The sequence below is a fragment of the Callithrix jacchus genome, chromosome Y, assembly GCF_049354715.1.
Source record: "Callithrix jacchus isolate 240 chromosome Y, calJac240_pri, whole genome shotgun sequence".
In the NCBI taxonomy this organism is placed as follows: domain Eukaryota; kingdom Metazoa; phylum Chordata; class Mammalia; order Primates; family Cebidae; genus Callithrix; species Callithrix jacchus.
The window spans coordinates 3,525,931-3,545,658 of NC_133525.1; the positions used below are offsets into that span (position 1 = coordinate 3,525,931).

The following is a 19,728-nucleotide window of genomic DNA, read 5'->3' on the forward strand; positions in this document are numbered from 1 at the left end:
TTGACCAGGATGGTCTCGATCTCTTGACCTTGTGATCCACCCACCTCGGCCTCCCAAAGTGCTGGGATTATAGGAGTGAGCCACCGCGCCCGGCCATGTGAGGGTTTCTAAATATATTTGGTATCACTGCCAACACTGAGTAATCAGCTATTTATTATACTGAGACACCTACTGCCTTCAGTGTCCTGGGCACCTGGGCAGCGGTCTGTAACCACCGACAGCTACACGGGGACCCTGATCACCTGCAGGCACCTGCGGACCAGCACCCGAGTGACACCCGGACCTCCCAGCCCCAGCCTGGAGGCCAGACGGAGCTGAAAGGCCACCAGGACTCTGCCTCCCTATCTCACAGGTGCTCGGTACGGGGGAGTGCTGGGGACTTCCACTACGCTTGGCAGACTGGCAGGGGTTTTGGGTGCAGGGGGCATGGAGGGCGAGAAGCAGAGGCCGCGTTGGCGAGGAACCGCTGCTGCCCACAGAGGGATGAGGGCTTTCAATTTGATTTAGTCTTTATCATGGACCACGCCATTGCTCATAATTAAATAATAATTAAAAATAATTATTATTTTTAATAATATAGTACTACATTATATATTTAATAACAAAAAATTTAAAATTATATATAACAATGTTATAACAGAATATATTATTATATTAATACATTAATATTTAACATAATATAATATATTGTCTAATAAATCACATATTTTATTATATTAGATATATTAATAATTATACATATATCATATATAATTATATATCTTATCATATAAGGTAAGATAAATAATTGCTGTTTAATATATTATATGCATTATTATGTAATAAATAATATGTCCGTGTGTGTGCATTAAGCTTTTTTTTTTTTTTTGAGATGGAGTCTCACTCTATCACCTAGGCTGGAGTGCAATGGCGCGATCTCGGCTCACTGCAACCTCTGCCTCCCGGGTTTAAGCAATTCTCCTGCCTCAGCCTCCCAAGTGGCTGGGATCACAGGCATCCACCACTATACCTGGCTAATTTCTGTATTTTTAGTAGAGACGGGGTTTCACCATGTTGGTCAGGCTGGTCTTGAACTTCTGACCTCAGGTGATCCACCCGCCTCGGCCTCACAAAGTGCTGCAATGACAGTCATGAACCACCGCGCCCAGGCAGCCGCTCTTACTCTGGAGGCAATCCTCCTCTGAATCTGGGTGCAGAGCCCTTAGGCACGGCCGGTCTGAATAGAAGGTAGCACCCCCTTGCCCTCCGATAGCGCTTGCATCACAAGGCCCACGTGCTGTCTGTAAACTTCCCCTGGTTTCCCCTGCATGTCTCCTCTCCTGAGTGACAGCAAGACTCAAAAAATAATGATTATTATATATGATATAATAATAATTATTATTTTAATAATATATATTATTAAATTATAGATTAATAACATACAATTTTAATGATTATATAATATAATAAAGTGTTATAATGATATAGAATATAATATTATATTATGTTGATTTATATCTTTAATAAACTTTTCACATATATACAAAAAATAAGAATATATAATAATGTATTGTATAATAATATATGATTTATTATATATTAAATATCATTATATATTAAATTTTTTTTTGAGGCAGAGTCTTACTCTGTCACCTGGGCTGGATTAAGACTCAGTGAGATCAAGACTAAAAATATATATATAATTATTAAATTAAATAATTAAATAATTATATATCTATAATAACACTATATCTTATAATGTATAATATATAATAATATATCACATAATAGACAATATGTCATAATATATATATAATATATGATATATAACATTATATATAATTATGCCATAATTGTATATTATATAATATACATTAAATATTATAATATCTATTATTATATCATATACATTATATGTTATAATGTATATTATTATATAATAACTATTATTAGGGTCAGGTTCAGGGTCCAAGAAACAATGAAAACCTGGCGACCCCCAGACGGTGGGGGCGCTGGGGCAGGTGACCCAGGTGGGCGCATGCAGCTTCCACTCACCTGTGAGGGAGACGGGAGAGGCGCCCCACAAACCCCACTCACTCCACTCACCGAAGCGCTGGGGGCTGCTCCAGGCAGTCCAGAATTGATCGTAGATCTCCTGGGCTCTTATTTTCACTGTGTATGTTCCAGGATTGAGCAGCTGGAATGAGGTCATGCCTTTGACCTGTGGTTTAAAAGAAAGTAAACAACTCGCCCTTTGCAATGTCAAGTACAAGGGATGGGGGGGTCAGGAACCCTCACCTGTTCTGTGATTACAGGCTGCTTGCTCTGCAAGACAAAAGCAAACATTTCAGTGTCTGGACCCTCCCTGACACCCTCCTCCCCGCAAACTCATATTTCTCCCTCCAGGAAAACCAGCAAAACAGGGGGGCTCTGGGAAGGCCTTGGGTGAGCAGTTGGGGCAAAACAATGAGCTTAGGCATAAATAGCATGTGACCAGAAGTTTTCCTATGGGCCGCTGTGGCAAGAACTTGGTGGGAGGGGGCTTTGTGGGGCCTGTGGACAAACAAGACCCAGTGTCCTCCCAGATTCCTTCCACATACATCCAGGGGGAGCCACACGCAGCCTATATCAGGCCAGCAAACTAGGTGGGTGCAGCACCAGATGTAAAGCCAGGCTATGACTCCACCTCTGACTGCAGCTATGCCTACTCCCTCAAATCAGCAAAAGAAAGAAGCTGGTGTGCTGTACTAACTTATTTTTAAAAAAACCCAAACACATTGGCTCAAAAATACTTAGTAACATAAAAGAAATTAATGGACCTAACTTTTTTGAGCAGATTTAGATTTACAGATAAAATGCATATGAAATAATTAGTATTTGAGGATAAATAACAAATATAACACATAGGCCAGGCCTGGTGGCTCACGCCTGTAATCCCAGCCCTTTGGGAGGCTGAGGCAGGTGGATCACAAGGTCAAGAGTTTGTATTTTTAGTAGAGATTGAAACCCTGTCTCTACTAAAAATACAAATATTAGAAGGGCCTGGTGGCACACACCTGAATTCCCAGCTACTTGGAAGACTGAGACAGGAGAATTTCTTGAACTCGGAAAGTGTAGGTTGCAGTAAGCTGAGACCACAGCATTGCACTCCAGCTTGGGTGACAGAGTCAGACTCTGTCTCAAAAAAAAAAAAAAAAAAATACCTATTATGTTTATTTTAGTTTTTGAGACAGGGTCTTGCTCTGTTGACCAAACTGGAGGGCTGTGGTGCAAGCTCAGCTCACTTCAGCCTTGAACCCCTGGGATCAAACGATCCTCCCATCTCAGCCTCCTGAGCAGCTAAGACTACAGGCACCCACCACCATGCTTGGCTAATTTTTGAATTAAAAAAACATTTTGTTTTTTTTTGAGACAGAGTCTCACACTGTTGCCCAGGCTGGTGTGCAATGGTTCAATCTCGGCTCACTGCAACCTCCATCTCCCAGGTTTACGCAATTGTCCTGCCTCAGCCTCCCGAGTAGTAGGGATTACAGGCGCATACCACCACGCCCGGCTAATTTTTTGTATTTTTAGTTGAGACAGGGTTTCATTATGTTGGTCAGGCTGGTCTTGAACTCCTGACCTTGTGATCCACCCACCTTGGCCTCCCAAAGTGCTGGAATTACAGGTGTGAGCCACTGCACCCACCTTAATTTTTAATTTTTGTTTGTTTGTTTGAGATGGAGTCTCACTCTGTCACCAGACTGGAGTGCACAATCTCGACTCACTGAAACCTCTACCTCCCAGGTTTAATCGATTCTCGTGCCTTAGTCCCCTGAGTAGCTGGGATTTCAGGCGCCTGCCACCATGCCCAGCTAATTTTGTATTTTTAGTTGAGACAGGGTTTCATTATGTTGGTCAGGCTGGACTTGAACTCCTGACCTCGTGATCCGCCCGCCCTGGTCTCCCAAAGTGCTGGCATGACAAGCAGGCATGGACCACTGTATCTGGCCTGCATTTTTATTTGTAGTGTTTTATTTATTTATTTATTTATTTTTTAGAGACAGGTTTCACCATATTGGTCAGGCTGGTCTTGAACTCCTGCCCTCAGGTGATCCAGCTACCTCGGCCGCCCAAAGTGCTGGGGTTACAGGCCTGACCACCACGCCCGGCCTCACACTTTCTTTTTTAAATGATGTATACCTCTGTGGCACTCTCCGAGGAGCTTTTCGCCCATTCCCACGCCCCAGAGTGTGACTTACCAGAAATAAGGGAGGTCCACGCGGGGTGAGAGTTTACCTTTTGTATCTGAAGCTCATAGTGAAAATTGGGATTAAAATGACTTCTCATTTCCCAGTCCATGAAAGAATGTGTTTTATTACACTTTGCAGTCAAGTTGGGTGGAGTTAGTATCTCTGGCAATGGGAAAAGACACTTTTATGAGTAAAAGAAATAAATTTTTTTTTTTTTGAGACAGAATCTCGCCCTGTTGCCCAGGCTGGAGTGCAATGGCACTATCTCAGCTCACTGCAACCTCCGCCTCCGGGGTTCAAGCGATTCTCCTGCCTCAGCCTCCCGAGTAGCTGGGATTACAGGTGCCCACCACCATGCCCAGACCATTTTTTTTGTATCTTTTTATTTATTTATTTTTATTATACTTTAAGTTCTGGGGTCCATGTGCAGAGCATGCAGGTTTGTTACACAGGTAGACACATGCCGTGTGGTGGTTTGCGGCATCCATCACCCCGTCATCTGCATTAGATATGTCACTTAATGTTTTCCCTCCCCCAATCCCCCCACTCCCTGCTATCCCTCCCCCAGCCCCCCACCCCCTGCTATCCCTCCCCTAGTCCCCTACCCCCTGCTCTCCCTCCCCTGGCCCCCACCCCCTGCTATCCCTCCCCTAACCCCCCCATCGCCTGCTCTCCCTCCCCAGCCCCCAACAGGCCCCAGTGTGTGATGCTCCCCTCCCTGTGTCCGTGTGTTCTCATTGTTCAACACCCACTTATGAGTGAGAACATGCGGTGTTTGGTTTTCTGTTCTTGTGTCAGTTTGCTGAGAATGCTGGTTATTATTTTTTGTATTTTTAGTAGAGACGGGGTTTCATCACATTGGCCAGGCTGGTCTCGAACTCCTGACCTCATGATCCGCCCGCCTTGGCTTCCCAAAGTGCTGGGATTACAGGGGTGAGCCACCACATCCGGGGCCCCCTGCTTTTTCTTTTCTTTTCTGTAGATACTTCAGTGTAGATCTCGTAGGCATTTGCCAAGGGACAGAGAAAAACTGCCCTTCCAGGGAGGAAGAGTAAAGAAAGAATCTCTGAGGCTGAGACTCAGGGCTGAGATGTGTTGGGGCCCAGGGAGAAGTGAGCCTTGGGGCTGGCTGTTTGCAGCCTGGCTGTCCCGGCAGCCGCCTTTACAACCACCCTTTTGTTCCCTGAGGTACCATTGACCCAGCTTTCCCGGGCAGCTACAAGTCTCTCTCCCTGCCCCCTCCGTCTGTCTGCTGAGCCCTCTGGGCGGCCTGGCTCACTGCCCACCTGTGCCCAGGGCCTGCCCCACACCCACAGCCCACTGGTGACTTGGGGTTCCCTCTGCATCACTGAAGATGGGCCCCCTAAGACTCCCACTCTCCGACCTGCACCCAGCCTGCTGGAGCTTCCACCTCCCCCCTCTGCCTGGCTTCTCACCCTCCCCTAACCCCCTCAGGATGGCCTGTCTCTCCCTACGGCCCACGGTGGCCTCCACCTCCCGGGGACCGTGTGCTGTTACTTCCACATTCTCAGATCTGACCCGACCAGCAGCCCAGTCCTGAGTTTCCGGCCGTCTGTCTGCAGGTCCCCTGGGCCCCAGAAAGGAAGTCCAGGCTGCCCAGGGGGCTGAGCAGAGAAACGGACGGGGCAGGGAGAGAGACTTGGAAAGCTGGGTCAATGGTACCTGAGGGAACAAAAGGGTGGTTGAGAGGGAGGAGGGGGACACGGAGGAGAGGGAGGATTAGGGCGGAAGACGGGGAGAAGGGGAGGGGGAGAAGGCAGTGGGGAAAGAGGAGGGGGAGAAGGAGTAGAGGGGAAGAAGGAGGGGGGAGGAGGATGGGGAAGGAGGAGGGGGAGAAGGAGGAGGGGGAAGAAGGATGGGGAAGGAGGAGGGAGAAGCAGGACAGGGGAAGGAGGAGGGGGAAGGTGGAGGGGGACCAGGTCTGGACTTCCTTTCTGGGGCCCAGGGGACCTGCAGACAGACGGCTGGAAACTCAGGACTGGGTGGTCGGGTCAGATCTGAGAATGTGGAAGTAACAGCCCACGATCCCCGGGAGGTGGAGGCTGCCCTGGGCCGCAGGGAGCGACAGGCCATCCTGAGGGGCTTAGGGGAAGGTGAGAAGCCAGGCAGAGGCGGGAGGTGGAAGCTCCAGCAGGCTGGGTGCAGGTCGGAGAGTGGGAGTCTCAGGGGGCCCATCCTCAGTGACGCAGGGGGAACCCATGATGGGGGTCTCATGACCCATAATGGAACTCATGATGGGGGGTGTCCCATGACCCATAATGGAACCCATGATGGGGGGTGTCCCATGACCCATAATGGAACCCATGATGGGGGGTGTCCCATGTTGGCATCAGTGCCCTTGTAAGGAGACACCAGAACTTCCTGTATGTCTCTGTCTCCACATGGAAAACACCATGAGAAGACAACCCTGTACCAGCCAGGAAGAGACCTCCCCAGGGGCCGGCCCGCCCAGCCCCTGCCCTCCAACGCCCAGCCTCTGGAAATGGGAGTGACCAGCATGTATGTTGGGGGCCAGCTGGACCGTGGGAGCTGGCGTGAGGCTGTGAGCAGCCTGGGGGGCCTGGGCCACTCACCGATCTCTGAAAACACGACATGCTGGTCTACGCAGGGGACACGGAAGGCTTCGCTCGAGCCCCTCACCAGGATGAAGGCTGTTGGAGACCCGCTGGAGATGGCAGAGACGTCACTGAAGACGCAGCCAATGTGAGTTCCTCGCTCATTCGTGTTGTAGTGGACACAGGGGTGCTGCTCCTGGCTCCTGCGGGAAACACACCAAGTTGGGGGACGAGCCAGGGCTGACGACCCCCTGCGCCGGGTACACCTTGGCCTGCCCAGCTCTTCCTCCTCCTCCTCCTCCTTTCTCCTTCACCCTCTCCTCCTCCTTCTTTCTTCCTTGTCTTCCTCCTCTTCCTCCTCCGTTCCCCATCTTTACCTCCTCCCCGTCTTTTTCTCCATTTTCTTCTCCCCCTCGTCCTCCATCCTCCCCTCCTCCCTTGTCCTATCCTCCCTCTTCCAACTCATCCATCCTCCCTCTCCTCCTCCTCCCCGTCCTCCTCCCCCCTCCTTCTCTTCCTGCCCCTCCTCCTCCTCTCCTTTCTCCTCCTCCTCCCCCCTCCTCCATACTCCCCTCCTCCCTTCTTCTGTGTTCCCTCTTCCGGCTCATCCATCCACCCTCTCCTCCTCCTCCCCATCCTCCTCCCCCTCCTTCTCTTCTTCTCCCTCCTCCTCCTCTCCTTTCTCCTCCTCCTCCTTCCTCCCCCTCCCACAGCCCTCCTCCATCCACCCTCTTCCCTTGTCCTGTCCTCCCTTTTCTGGCTCGTCCATCCTCCCTCTCCTCCTCCTCCCTGTCCTCCTCCCCCTCCTTCTCTTCCTGCCCCTCCTCCTTCCTCCCCCTCCCACACCGCTCCTCCATCCGCCCTCCTCCCTTCTTCTGTCTTCCCTCTTCTCGCTCGTCCATCCTCTCTCTCCTCCTCCTCCCTGTCCTCCTCCCCTTTCTCTTCCTCCTTCCTCCTCCTCTCCTTTCTCCTCCTCCTCCCCCTCCTCCTCCCCCTCCTCCTCATTCCTCCTCCCCATTCCCTTCCTCCTTCCTCCTCTCCTTTCTTCTCTTCCCTCTCTCCTTCTCCTTTCTCCTTCAGCCTGTCCTCCTCCTCCTCCTCCTCCTTCCTTCCTCTTCTTCCTTCTGTTTCTCCTCCCCTCCCCATCTTCACCTCCTCTCCTTCTTTTTCTCCATTTTCTTTCTTTTTTTTTTTTAATAAAAAAACTAAGATGGGATTTCATCAGGATGGCCAGGCTGGTCTTGAACTCCTGACCTCAGGTGATCCTCCCACCTCGACCTCCCAAAGTGCTGTGATTAGAGGCGTGAGCCAGCGCTTTTTCTCCATTTTCTTCTTCCCCTCGTTCCCTCCCCTTCTCCCCCATGTCCCCCTCCTGCCCCCTCTGCTCAGGTTCTTCCTCTCATCCTCCCTTCCATCCTCCCCACCCATCCTCCTCTGCCTTCTCCCCGTCTCCTCCTCGGAAGCCCAAGGCCAAACCTACTCGGGATGGTTGACCGACAGGTGGTACTGGGTGTCGCCGGGGGCCTCCGGACCCACGGCCCAGCTGCAGCTCATGAGGTCCACCTCGTGAACCCAGCAGGTCAGGTTTTGCGCGGCTGCCTGCGAATTCCCACCTGCGTTCGCAAACCAGAAAGAAAACAGGAGTCGTGGCCGCCCGAGGTGGCTCCTGCCTGTAATCCCAGCGCATCAGGAGGCCGAGGCGGGCGGATCACCTGAGGTCGGGAGTTCGAGACCAGCCTGGCCAGCATGGAGAAAGCCCGTCTCGACCAAAAACATAAAATATTAGCCAGCGTTGATGGCGGGCGCCTGTAGTCCCAGCTACTCGGGAGGCTGAGGCGGGAGAATCACTTGAACCCGGGAGGCAGAGGCTGCTGTGAGCTGAGGTCACACCACTGCACTCCAGCCTGGGTGACCGTGAGACTTGGTCTCAAAACAAAACAGACTGGGCTCCGTGGCTCCCGCCTGTAATCCTAGCACTTTGGGAGGCCGAGGCAGGTGGATCACGAGGTTAGGAGTTCAAGACCAGCCTGGCCAACATGGTAAAACCCCGTCTCTACTAAAAATACAAAAATTAGCTGGGCATGGTGGCGCGTGCCTGTAATCCCAGCTACTCGGGAGGCTGAGGCAGGAGAATCGCTTGAACCCAGGAGGCGGAGGTTGCAGTGAGCCGAGATCGCACCATTGCACTCCAGCCTGGGAAACAAGAGCACAACTCTGTCTTAATAATAATAATAATAATAATTAAGTGGGCATGGTGGCACGTGCCTGTGGTCCCACCTTCATGGGAAGCTGATGCAAAAGGATCGTTTAACCCCAAGGGGTCAAGCCGGCACTGAGCTGTGATTGTGCGGCTGCAGTCCAGCCTGGGCGACAGACGGAGACCTTGTCTTTAAACAAAGAAACAGAGAAAGAGGGAAAAAAGAGAGAGAGAGAGAGAGACAGAGAGAGAAAGGAAAGAAAGGAGGAAGGAAGGGAGGCAAGGAGGCGGGGAGAGAGGCAGGAAGGAAGGAAGGGAAGGGAGAGAAGGAGGGAAGGGATGGAGGGCAGGGAGGAGGGAAAAGGGGAGGGAGGAAGGAAAGAGGGACAGAAGGAAGGAGAAAGAAGAAATAAACCCTGTGCATTTTCCCTCACCGTCCTCCGGGAACAGGATCGAGGCTGAGAACGGCGGGCTGGCCACCACGACGGTGTAGTTGGTCACCTCACATAGGGAAATGGCTGCAAACTGGCAGTAGCGATTATTCATTGCCTGAAAACCACATAGGATTAGACGGTTGCTGACAGACGAGGCTTAATTGGATGCTAAGGTCTTTAGTTTGTTTTTTAGGCAGTCTCGCTCTTGTTGCCCAGGCTGGAGTGCGGCGGTGCGATGTCCGTTCACCGCAACCTCCGCCTCCCAGGTTCAAGCGATTCTCCGGAATAACTGATATTACAGGCACCTGCCGCCACGCCTGGCTAATCTTTAAAATAGTTTTTGGTAGAGGCTGGGTTTTATCACATTTGCCAGGCTTGTCTCGAACTCCTGGCCTCAGGTGATCCACCTGCCTCCGCCTCACAAAGTGCTGGGATGATAGGCGTGAGCCAGCACACCAGACTAATTTCTGTATTTTTAGTGGAGACGCGGTTTCACCATCTCGGCCGGGCCGAGTCTTGAACTCCTGGCCTCGTGATCCAGCTGCTGAAGTGCTGGGGTTACAGGCGTGAGCCACGGTGCATGGCCTGATTCTTTGTTTTTGGGTGAGATGGGGTCTCACTGTGCTGGGTCAGGAAGGAAGGAAGGAAGGAAGGAAGGAAGGAAGGAAGGAGGGAGGGAGGGAGGGAGGGAGGGAGGGAGGGAGGGAGGAAGGAAAGAAGGAAGGGAGGGAGGAAACGGAGCAGGTCAAAACTCCCGTGCTGAGCAGTACTGGGATCATGTCTGTTAATAGCCACTGCACTCCAGCCGGGACAACATAGCGAGACCCCCATCTCAAAAAAAAAAAAAAAAAAAAAAGAGAGAGAGAGAATACAATTCACCTCAGGCTGGGTGCGGTGGCTCACGCCTGTAATCCCAGTACTTTGGGAGGCCGAGGCGGGTGGGTCACGAGGTCAACAGATCGAGACCATCCTGGTCTACATGGTGAAACCTCGTCTCTACTAAATATACAAAAAAACTAGCTGGGCATGGTGGCACGTGCCTGTAATCCCAGCTACTCGGGAGGCTGAGGCAGGAGAATTGCCTGAACCCAGGAGGCGGAGGTTGCGGTGAGCCGAGATCGCGCCATTGCACTCCAGCCTGGGTAACAAGAGCGAAACTCCATCTCCAAAAAAAAAAAAAAAAAAAAAGAAAAGAAAAAACAAGAAATACCTGTCTCTCAAACGTCAGACATTGCACTAAATGAAATTGCTAAGTGTAGTAAAAAACCCAAAAATAAAGTTGGTAGAAAACTTAAAAGAATACAATTCACCTCTATTTCATAGTCTGCACCTTTCACGCACTGGATACCGGTAACATTCCCATCGACGTCCCAGGTCAACATCTGAGTCTTGGGTTCCATCCTTAAGTTCTTGATGGGTGGATTTGAAACTAAAAGGTTTTCAGTTACAAGAGATACACAATCCACAGGAATATGAAAGCAGCACTGTATGCAGGGCGGTGGCTCAGGCCTGGAATCCCAGAACTTTGGGAGGCCGAAATGGGCAGATCACCACGTCAGGAGTTCAAGACCAGCCTGGCCAACACGGTGAGACCCAGTGTCTACTAAAAATACAAAAATTAGCCGGGCGTGGTAGCAGGTACCTGTAATCTCAGCTACTAGAGATGCTGAGGCAGGAGAATCCCTTGAACCCGGGTGGTGGAAGTTGCAGTGAGCTCAGACTGTGCCACTGCACCTCAGCCTGGGCGACAGAATAAGACTCCTTCTCAAAAACAAAACAAAATAGCCAGGCGCGGTGGCTCAAGCCTGTAATCCCAGCACTTTGGGAGGCCAAGGCTGGTGGATCACGAGGTCAAGAGATCGAGACCATCCCGGTCAATATGGTGAAATCCCATCTCTACTAAAAATATAAAAATTAGCTGGGCATGGTGGCGCGTGCCTGTAATCCCAGCTACTCGGGAGACTGAGGCAGGAGAATTGTCTGAACCCAGGAGGCGGAGGTTGCGGTGAGCCGAGATCGCGCCATTGCACTCCAGCCTGGGTAACAAGAGCGAAACTCCATCTCAAAAAACAAAACAAAACACAACAAAAAAGCATTGTAATGGGTACTTTCTTTTTGCCCGTGCAGTTACCCAGTACCTGATGAGCCAGTGTGCCCGGCCAGAGAATGTAGTTTTCAGTAAGAGGCACGACTATCCTTCTGTGGCATTCATTTCCTTACGGAGCTCACAGACTGAGCAATTCTGGTATTGCTGGAAAATCAGCAAACGTACATTCAAATACACAGTGCAGTGTAATGAAATATGAACTTATTAACGCCACAGTGTCACAGGAGAAGGAGGTTTTTCTCTCTCTCATTTTTCATTTTTTTTTTTTTTTGAGACGGAGTTTTGCTCTTGTTACCCAGGCTGGAGTGCAATGGCGCGATCTCAGCTCACCGCAACCTCCGCCCCCTGGGTTCAGGCAATTCTCCTGCCTCAGCCTCCCGAGTAGCTGGGATTACAGGCACGCGCCACCGTGCCCAGCGGATTTTTTTGTATTTTTAGTAGAGACGGGGCTTCACCATGTTGACCAGGATGGTTTTGATCTCTTGACCTCGTGATCCACCCGCCTCAGCCTCCCAAAGTGCTGGGATTACAGGCCTCAGCCACCGCGCCCAGCCTCATTTTTCTTTCTGAGACGGAGTCTTGCTCTGTACCCCAGGCTGGAGTGCAGTGCCGCGATCTCAGCTCACTGCAACCTCCGCCTCCCGGGTTCAAGTGATTCTCCTGCCTCAGCCGCCTGAGTGCCTGAGACTACAGGCACCTGCCACCACACCTGGCCAATTTTTGTATTTTTAGTAGCGATGGGGTTTCACCATGTTGTCCAGGCCAGTCTCGAACGCCTGACCTCATGATCCGTCCACCTCGGCCTCCCAAAGTGCTGGGATTACAGGCATGAGCCACCACGCCTGGCCGAAGGAGGTCTCTTTCAGCCATCACAGTGCTCATTATATTTCATAAATGACTCATAGAAAGATGGAAAAGGCAATATTCTTTTACACTTGTCTAGTCACCCAAAGCTAGAAACATCAGATACTTCTCAAGGGTTTATCTCTCATCGACCACTTAGACAACTCGGAGGAAATGACTGTTTATAAACTCTAAGAATCATGAGTAGTTATCAAGGTCAACAACCTTCGTTTGATAAGCAAGATTAAAGCATAAAAACATCTACATTTCTATCATGATCTTCTAACTTAGAAGGATAATTGATTCCTTAAAACACACTCTCAGCACCGCACAGCGGCTCATGCCTGCAATCCCAGCACTTTGGGAAGCCAAGGCGGGTGGATCATGAGGTCACGAGTTCAAGAGCAGCCTGACCAAGATGGTGAAACCCCGTCTCTACTAAAAATACAAAAATTAACTGGGTGTGGTGGCAGGTGCCTGTAATCCCAGCTACTCGGGAGGCTGAGGCAGGAGAATCACTTGAACCCGGGAGGTGGAGGTTATGGTGAGCTGAGATTGCGCCACTGCACTCCAGCCTGGGTGACAGAGTGAGACTTCATCTCAAGATCTCAAGAGAGAAAGAAACAGGGAAAGAGGGAAGGAGGGAAAGAGAAAGAACGAAAGAAAGGAAGGAAGGAAGGAAGGAAGGAAGGAAGGAAGGAAGGAAGGAAAAGAAAGAAAGAGAGAGAGAGAGAAAGAAAGAAAGAAAGAAAGAAAGAAAGAAAGAAAGAAAGAAAGAAAGAAAGAAGGAAAGAAAGAAAGAAGAAAGAGTCCGGGCATGGTGGGTCACACCTGTAATCCAAGCACTTTGGAGGCCAAGGTGGCTTGACCCCCGAGGTCGGGTATTCAAACCAGCCTGACCAACATGGTGAAACCCCGCCTTAAAAATAAATAAATAAATAAATAGATAGATAAATAAATAAAGAAGGGAGTGGGAGAGAGGAAGAAAGGAAGAAAAAGAAAGAAGGAAGGAAGGAAATAAAGAAATAAATATGGGAAGGAGAGAGGGAGGGAGAAAGGAAGGAAAGAAAGAAGGAAAGAGAAAGAAAGAGAGAAAGAAAGAAGACATACAATGCAGGAAATGGGAAACAGTAATCAGTGCTATTGACCCCAGCTCCTGGTTTCATCCACACACCTCACATGGCGTCTGTGTCATGATCAGACCCTGCCTGTGACTTTTTTCTTTTTTTTTTTTTCATAGAGACAGGGTTTCACCACTTTGGCCAGGCTGGTCTCGGTGTCTTGACCTCGTGATCTGCCCACCTCGGCCTCCCAAAGGGCTGGAATTACACGCGTGAGGCACCGTGCCTGGCTTTTTTTTTTCTTGAGATGGAGTCTTCCTCTGTCACCCAGGCTGGAGTGCAGTGGCACGATCTCACATCACTGCAACGTCCGTCCCATCTCCCCGGGTTCAAGCAATTATGCCTCAGTCTCCTGAGCAGCTGGGATTACAGGAGGCCACCACCGCGACCAGCTAATTTTGGTATTTTTAGTAGAGATGGGGTTTCACCATGTTGGTTAGGCTGGTCTTGAACTCCTGACCTTGTGATCTGCCCACCTCGGCCTCCCAAAGTGCTGGGGTGACGGGTGGGAACCAGCACGCCCAGCCATTTCTTTCTTTCTTTCTTTGTCTTCCTTCCTTCCTTCCTTCCTTCCTTTCTTTCTTTCTTTCTTTCTTTCTTTCTTTCTTTCTTTCTTTCTCTCTCTCTCTCTTTCTTTCTTTTCTTTTCTTTTCTTTCTTGCTGCTTTTCTTAAAGAAGGAGTCTTGCTCTGTCGCCCAGGCTGCAGTGCAGTGGTTAGATCTCAGCTCACTGCAACCTCCGCCTCCCGGGTTCAAGCAATTCTCCTGACAGCCTCCCAAGTAGCTGGGACTACAGGCATATGCCACCATGCCCGGCTTATTTTTCTATTTTTTTTAAATTTTTTTAAAAATTTTTAAAAATTATTTATTTATTTATTTATTTTGAGAAGCAGTTTCACTCTCGTTACCCAGGCTGGAGTGCAATGGCGCGATCTGGGCTCACCACAACCTCCGCCTCCTGGGTTCAGGCAATTCTCCTGCCTCAGCCTCCTGAGTAGCTGGGATTACAGGCACGCGCCACCATGCCCAGCTAATTTTTTGTATTTTTTTTTAGTAGCGACGTGGTTTCACCATGTAGACCAGGATGGTCTCGATCTCTTGACCTCGTGATCCACCCGCCTCGGCCTCCCAAAGTGCTGGGATTACAGGCTTGAGCCACCGCGCCCGGCCTATTTTTCTATTTTTAGTAGAGAGGGGGTTTCACCATGTAGACCAGGATGGTCTCGATCTCTTGACCTCGTGATCCACCCGCCTCAGCCTCCCAAAGTGCTGGGATGACAGAGGTGAGCCACCGCGCCTGTCCAGAATGTGTGTGTGTTTTTTTTCTCCAGCTCTTACTTTGGTTCGTTTGCAGGAGGCAGGGCACGGGCATCAGCAGCAGCGTGAGCCGTAGGAGGACCATGTGGAACGCGGCTCTCTCAGGACACAGGTGCCTGCCGGGGGACAAGGCGGAGTCAGGCAGCGGGGAGTGGCTGTGGGACGGGGCTGCGGGTGGTGAAGGGCGCTGGACCCCTCCGGAGCCTGGTGCTCACAGCACAAGATGCTGCTTCTGGAGAGAGGGCTGCTGTGAGTGTGAGTGTGTGTATGCGTGTGTGTGTGCAGGGTGTGTGTGTGTCAGTGTCTGTGAGTCTGGGACCCTGTGTCTGTGTGTTGAATGTGTGTGTGACAGTGAGTGTGTTGGAGTGTGTGAGCATCTGCGTGTGTGTGTCAGTGTGTATGAGTGTGTGTGAATGTGTGTGTGTTCAGTGTGTGTTGTGTGTGTCTGTGTGTGTGAATGTGTGTTTAGTGTGGGAGTGTGTGTGTGTGAATGTGAGCATGTGTCTGTGAATGTATTTGTTGAGAGTGTGTTGAGTGTGTGCGTGTGAGTGTGTGTGTCTGTGTGTGAATGTGTGTATTTCTTGTGTTCAGTGTGTGTGTGTGACTGTGTCTGTGTGAATGTGTGTTTGTTGAGTGTGTGCATGTGTGAATGTGTGTGTATGACTGTGAATGTGTTTCTTGAGTGTGTGTGTGTTGGGTGTGAGTGTGTGTGACTATGTGTCTGAGTGAATGTGTGTGGGTGTTCAGTGTGTGTGAATGTGTGTGCATGCGTGTGCACGAATATCCGTGTATGTGTACTATATGTGTGCATACCTGTGTGTAGAAATGCATGTTTGCATGTTTGCACCTGACTGCGTGTATGTGCACACACGTGCACGGTGCACATGTGTCTATCAGCAGGTGCATACGTGCTTGTACCTGTGGTGTGTACATTTGTGTGCCTGTGCTTAGCTGTGTGCATACATATGAGTTTGTGTGTTTTCTTTTTTTGGGGGGGGAATGGAGTCTCACTCTGTGGCCTAGGCTGGAGTGCAGCGGCATGATCTCGGCTCACTGCAACCTCTGCTTCCCGGGTTCAAGCAATGCTCCTGCCTGAGCCTCCTGAGTAGCTGGGGTTACAGATGCCCGCCACCACACCCAGCTAATTTTTCTATTTTTACTAGAGACGAGGTTTTGCCATGTTGGCCAGGCTGGTCTCAAACTCCCGACCTCAGGTGATCCACGTGCCTCGGCCTCCCAAAGTGCTGGGATGACAGGTGTGAGCCTCCATACCTGGCCACGTGTTTGTGTTTTCTGCAGGCAGATGCACACAGAGGTGTGTTTGCATGATACATTTCTATCTGTGTGTCCATTCCATGCATGCACACATGTGAATATGTAAATATACGTTCACAACAGTCTGGGTGTGTGCGCGCCTGTGTGTGCATAAAAGTGTATGCATACATGTAGGAATGCACATATAGAAGCATGTTTGCGCGAGTTTGTACATGTGCATGTGTGTGTGCATGGTGTGAGTATGTGTCTGTGTGTGCATAAAAGTGTATGCATGCATGTGTGAATGCACATAGAGAACCATGTTTGCACGAGTGTGTACGTGTGCATGGTGTGTGTCTCTGTCTGTGCGTGCGGCAGCCTTTCCGTTTTGAAACAGCTCCCGCCCTAAAGGTTTAGCCCATTCGCGGCTGCACCTCTCTCCAGAAAGCAGGAAAGCACATTCCCTGTGGAACTCCAGGAAATGCTCCAGAGGAAGGAAGTGTAATCGCAATTACAAAATCAGCGCAGACAGAAATTCCTAAGTGAGTGGAGCTCAGCCTCCTGGGGTGGAGCTTTCCCCCATGTCCCTGTAAATCCTGTCTTCAGGCGGGCTCTCCAGGACCCGGCTCTGGGAGGTGGCTGTTATTGCCCCCTCGGGAAGGCAGCTGCGAACTCTCCCCAGGCCCCCATTCATCTTTCTCAAGCACCCTTTTATTTTATTTTATTTTTTGTCACAGAGTTTCATTCTTGTTGCCCAGGTTGGAGTGCAGTGGCATGATCTCGGCTCACAGCAACCTCCGCCTCCCGGGTTCAAGCAATTCTCCCTGCCTCAGCCTCTGGAGTAGCTGGGACTACAGGTGCCGACTACCATGCCCAGCTAATTTGCCTATTTTTTTTTTAGTAGAGATGGTGTTTCTAATTTTTGTGTTTATTTATTTATTTTAGTAGACATGGGGTTTCTTCACGTTGGTCAGGCTGGTCTCAAACTCCTGACCTCACGTGATCCACCTGCCTTGGCCTCCCAAAGTGCTGCGATGACAGATGTGAGCCACTGTTCCTGGCTTGTCAAAAACCCTTAACACCTCTGTTAGCCACAGTAAAAAGAATCCAGAAACTGGGTGCGGTGGCTGGCATCCATAATGCCAGCACTTTGGGAGCCGAGGCTGGTGGATCATGAGGTCGGGAGTTTGAGACCATCCTGGCCGACATGGTGAAACCCAGCCTCTACTAAAAACCCAAAAATTAGCCGGGCCTGGTGGCGGGTGCCTGTAGTCCCAGATATTCATGAGGCTGAGGCAGGAGAGTTGCTTGAACCCGGGAGGTGGAGGTTGCGGTGAGATGAGACTGAGACTGTGCCACTGCACTACAGCTTGGGTGACAGAGTGAGACTCCTCAAAAAAAAAAAAACAATGCAGACTCTTCCTCTTCTCCAGCTTGGCACAGGGTGCCTGAGAGCCTCACCTGCCTCGGAGACCACCCCTTCCCCAAAGGCAAACTCTCCCTGTGCCCCTCAGGAGGTGTCACCTGGAGCATCTTGGCTAAAATGCTGGGATCAAGGCTTCGAATCTACCGGTTGAGTCGTGTTTCCAGCCTGTCGTTCCAGGGTCTCCGCCACGGGTGCTGAGTGTCCCCAGCCATTGCCAAGAGCCTCGGGGCTCCCGGAAACCTCAGCATCTCCACAATGGAAGTTCCAAGGTCCGAAAGTAGCAACTTTTATGCAAACACAATGTGACACACCAGCAGTGAAAGTGCTTCGAGGTGGCTCCGGCCTCTCATCCCAGCACTTTGGGAGGCCGAAGCGGGCGGACAGTGTGAGGTCAGGAGTTAGAGACCAGCATAAGCAACATAGTGAAACTCCCTCGCTACTAAAAATGCAAAAATTATCCAGGCATGTTGGACAGCACCTGTTGTCTCAGCTACTCGGGAGGTGGAGGCACGACAATTGCTTGAACCCGGCCGAGGGGGCGGTGCGGAGGTTGCAGTGAGCCCAGATGGCACCACTGCACTCCAGCCTGGGCTACAGAGCAAGATTCCATCTCAAAAAAAAAAAAAAAAGTCGGACACAGTGATGTCTGTCATCCCAGCACTTTGGGAGGCTGACATGGACAGATCACCTGAGGTCAGGAGTTAGAGACCAGCCTGGCCAACGTGGTGAAATCCTGTCTCTGCTAAAAACACAAAAATTAGCCGGGCATGGTGGCAGGTGCCTGTAGTCCCAGATACTCATGAGGCTGAGGCAGGAGAATCGCTTGAACCCAGGGGGCAGAGGTTGCAGTGAGCCGAGGTCACATCACTGCATTCCAGCCTGGGCGACACAGCAAGACTCCATCTCAAAAAAGAAATAAATAAAGTAAAAATAAAAATAAACAAAAACAAAGTGGCTCTAACTGCAGAAGGGGTAGGAGGGAGAGGGGTTTGGGGAGGGTCCCGTGTTGCTTATCAGCTGCAGGCACCCACTTGGCTGAAGTTTGGGAATCAGGTGGGAACTGCGGCGAGGCAGGGAGGCACTTAGATGCATTTTTTTCTTTTCTTTTTTTTCTTCTCTCTCTCTCTTTTTTTTTTTCTGAGATGGAGTCTTGCTCTGTTACCCAGGCTGAAGTACATGGCACAATCCCAGCTCACTGCAACCTCCACCTCCCGGGCCCAACAACTCTTTCTCCTCTGCCTTCCGAGCAGTGAGGATTACAGGCGCGCACTAGCTCGCCCTGCTAATTCTTGTGTTTTTAGTAAAGACGGGGTTTCACCATGTTGGCCAGGCTGGTCTTGAACTCGTGACCTCATATCTATCCAGCTCAGCCTCCCAAAGTGCTGGGACTACAGGCATGAGCCATCACACCCGGCCTTTTTCTTTTATTTCTAGACATGGGGGTCTTGGTCTGTTGCTCAGGCTGGAGTGCAGAGGTCCAATCACAGCTCGTTACAACCTCAAACTACTGTCCAGAAATGATCCTCCCAGCTCAGCCTCCTGAGGAGCTGGGGCTTTAGTGACGCCCCACCATGCCCAGCTAACTTTTTTATCCTGTGGTAGAGGCAAGGTCTCACAATGAGGTCCAGGCTGGTCTCAAACTCCCCACAGTGCTGGCACCATACACATGAGTCACGGTGCCTGCCCTTCAAGCGACAAATTTAATGGGCTGTCCTCAAACCCATCATCACCATGAATACTGTGTTTTTTGTGTGTTTTTGCTTGAGACAGAGTTCAGTCTTATCACCCAGGCTGGAGCGCAGTGACGCAATCTGGGCTCACCGCAACCTCCGCCTTCGGGGTTCAAGTGATTCTCCTGAGTAGCTGGGACTACAGGCGGGCACCAACATGCCCGGCTAATTTTTCTATTTTTAGTAGAGATGGGGTTTCTCCATGTTGGCCAGGCTGGTCTCGATCTCTTGACCTCAGGTGATCTGCCTGTCTTGGCCTCCCAAAGTGCTGGGATGACAGGCATGAGCTACTGTGCCCAGCTATTAAAATTTATTGGGATATATATATTATTTTATTTTATTTTATTTTTTGAGATGGAGTTTCACTCTTGTCGCCCTGGCTGGAGTGCAGTGTCACAATCTCAGCTCACAGCAAGCTCTGCCTTCCGGGTTCAAGTGATTCTCCTGCCTCAGCCTCCCGAGTAGCTGGGACTACAGACACGCCCCACCACAGGCAGCTAATTTTCTATTTTT

At 50.4% G+C, this 19,728-nt stretch overlaps 1 protein-coding gene and 1 long non-coding RNA gene across 4 annotated transcripts in view; one reads left to right on the forward strand and one right to left on the reverse strand.

Annotated features, from left to right (window-relative positions):
• The window catches only part of IL3RA (interleukin 3 receptor subunit alpha), a 29,226-nt gene that overhangs the window by 5,246 nt on the left and 4,252 nt on the right, over positions 1-19,728 (reverse strand). Inside the window, exons 2-9 of one of the 2 annotated variants that reach the window (XM_078364459.1) lie at positions 14,827-14,921; positions 10,729-10,847; positions 9,419-9,533; positions 8,268-8,400; positions 6,806-6,990; positions 4,258-4,373; positions 2,278-2,304; positions 2,086-2,200 (exon numbers count right to left, since the gene is read on the reverse strand). In XM_078364459.1, the coding sequence (XP_078220585.1) occupies positions 2,086-2,200; positions 2,278-2,304; positions 4,258-4,373; positions 6,806-6,990; positions 8,268-8,400; positions 9,419-9,533; positions 10,729-10,847; positions 14,827-14,921 (905 nt within the window). Of the gene's footprint in view, positions 1-2,085; positions 2,201-2,277; positions 2,305-4,220; positions 4,374-6,805; positions 6,991-8,267; positions 8,401-9,418; positions 9,534-10,728; positions 10,848-14,826; positions 14,922-19,728 lie in introns of both variants that reach the window. The other variant, XM_078364460.1, reaches the window with a different exon arrangement.
• Positions 5,822-18,446, forward strand: LOC128930733 (uncharacterized). Of its 2 annotated transcripts, none has more exons than XR_008479040.2 (4): positions 5,822-5,890; positions 6,841-6,935; positions 14,843-14,917; positions 17,493-18,446. It is a non-coding gene; the product is annotated as an uncharacterized LOC128930733 (long non-coding RNA). The 2 variants fall into 2 exon arrangements; XR_008479039.2 differs by lacking the exon at positions 5,822-5,890 and adding an exon at positions 6,270-6,731.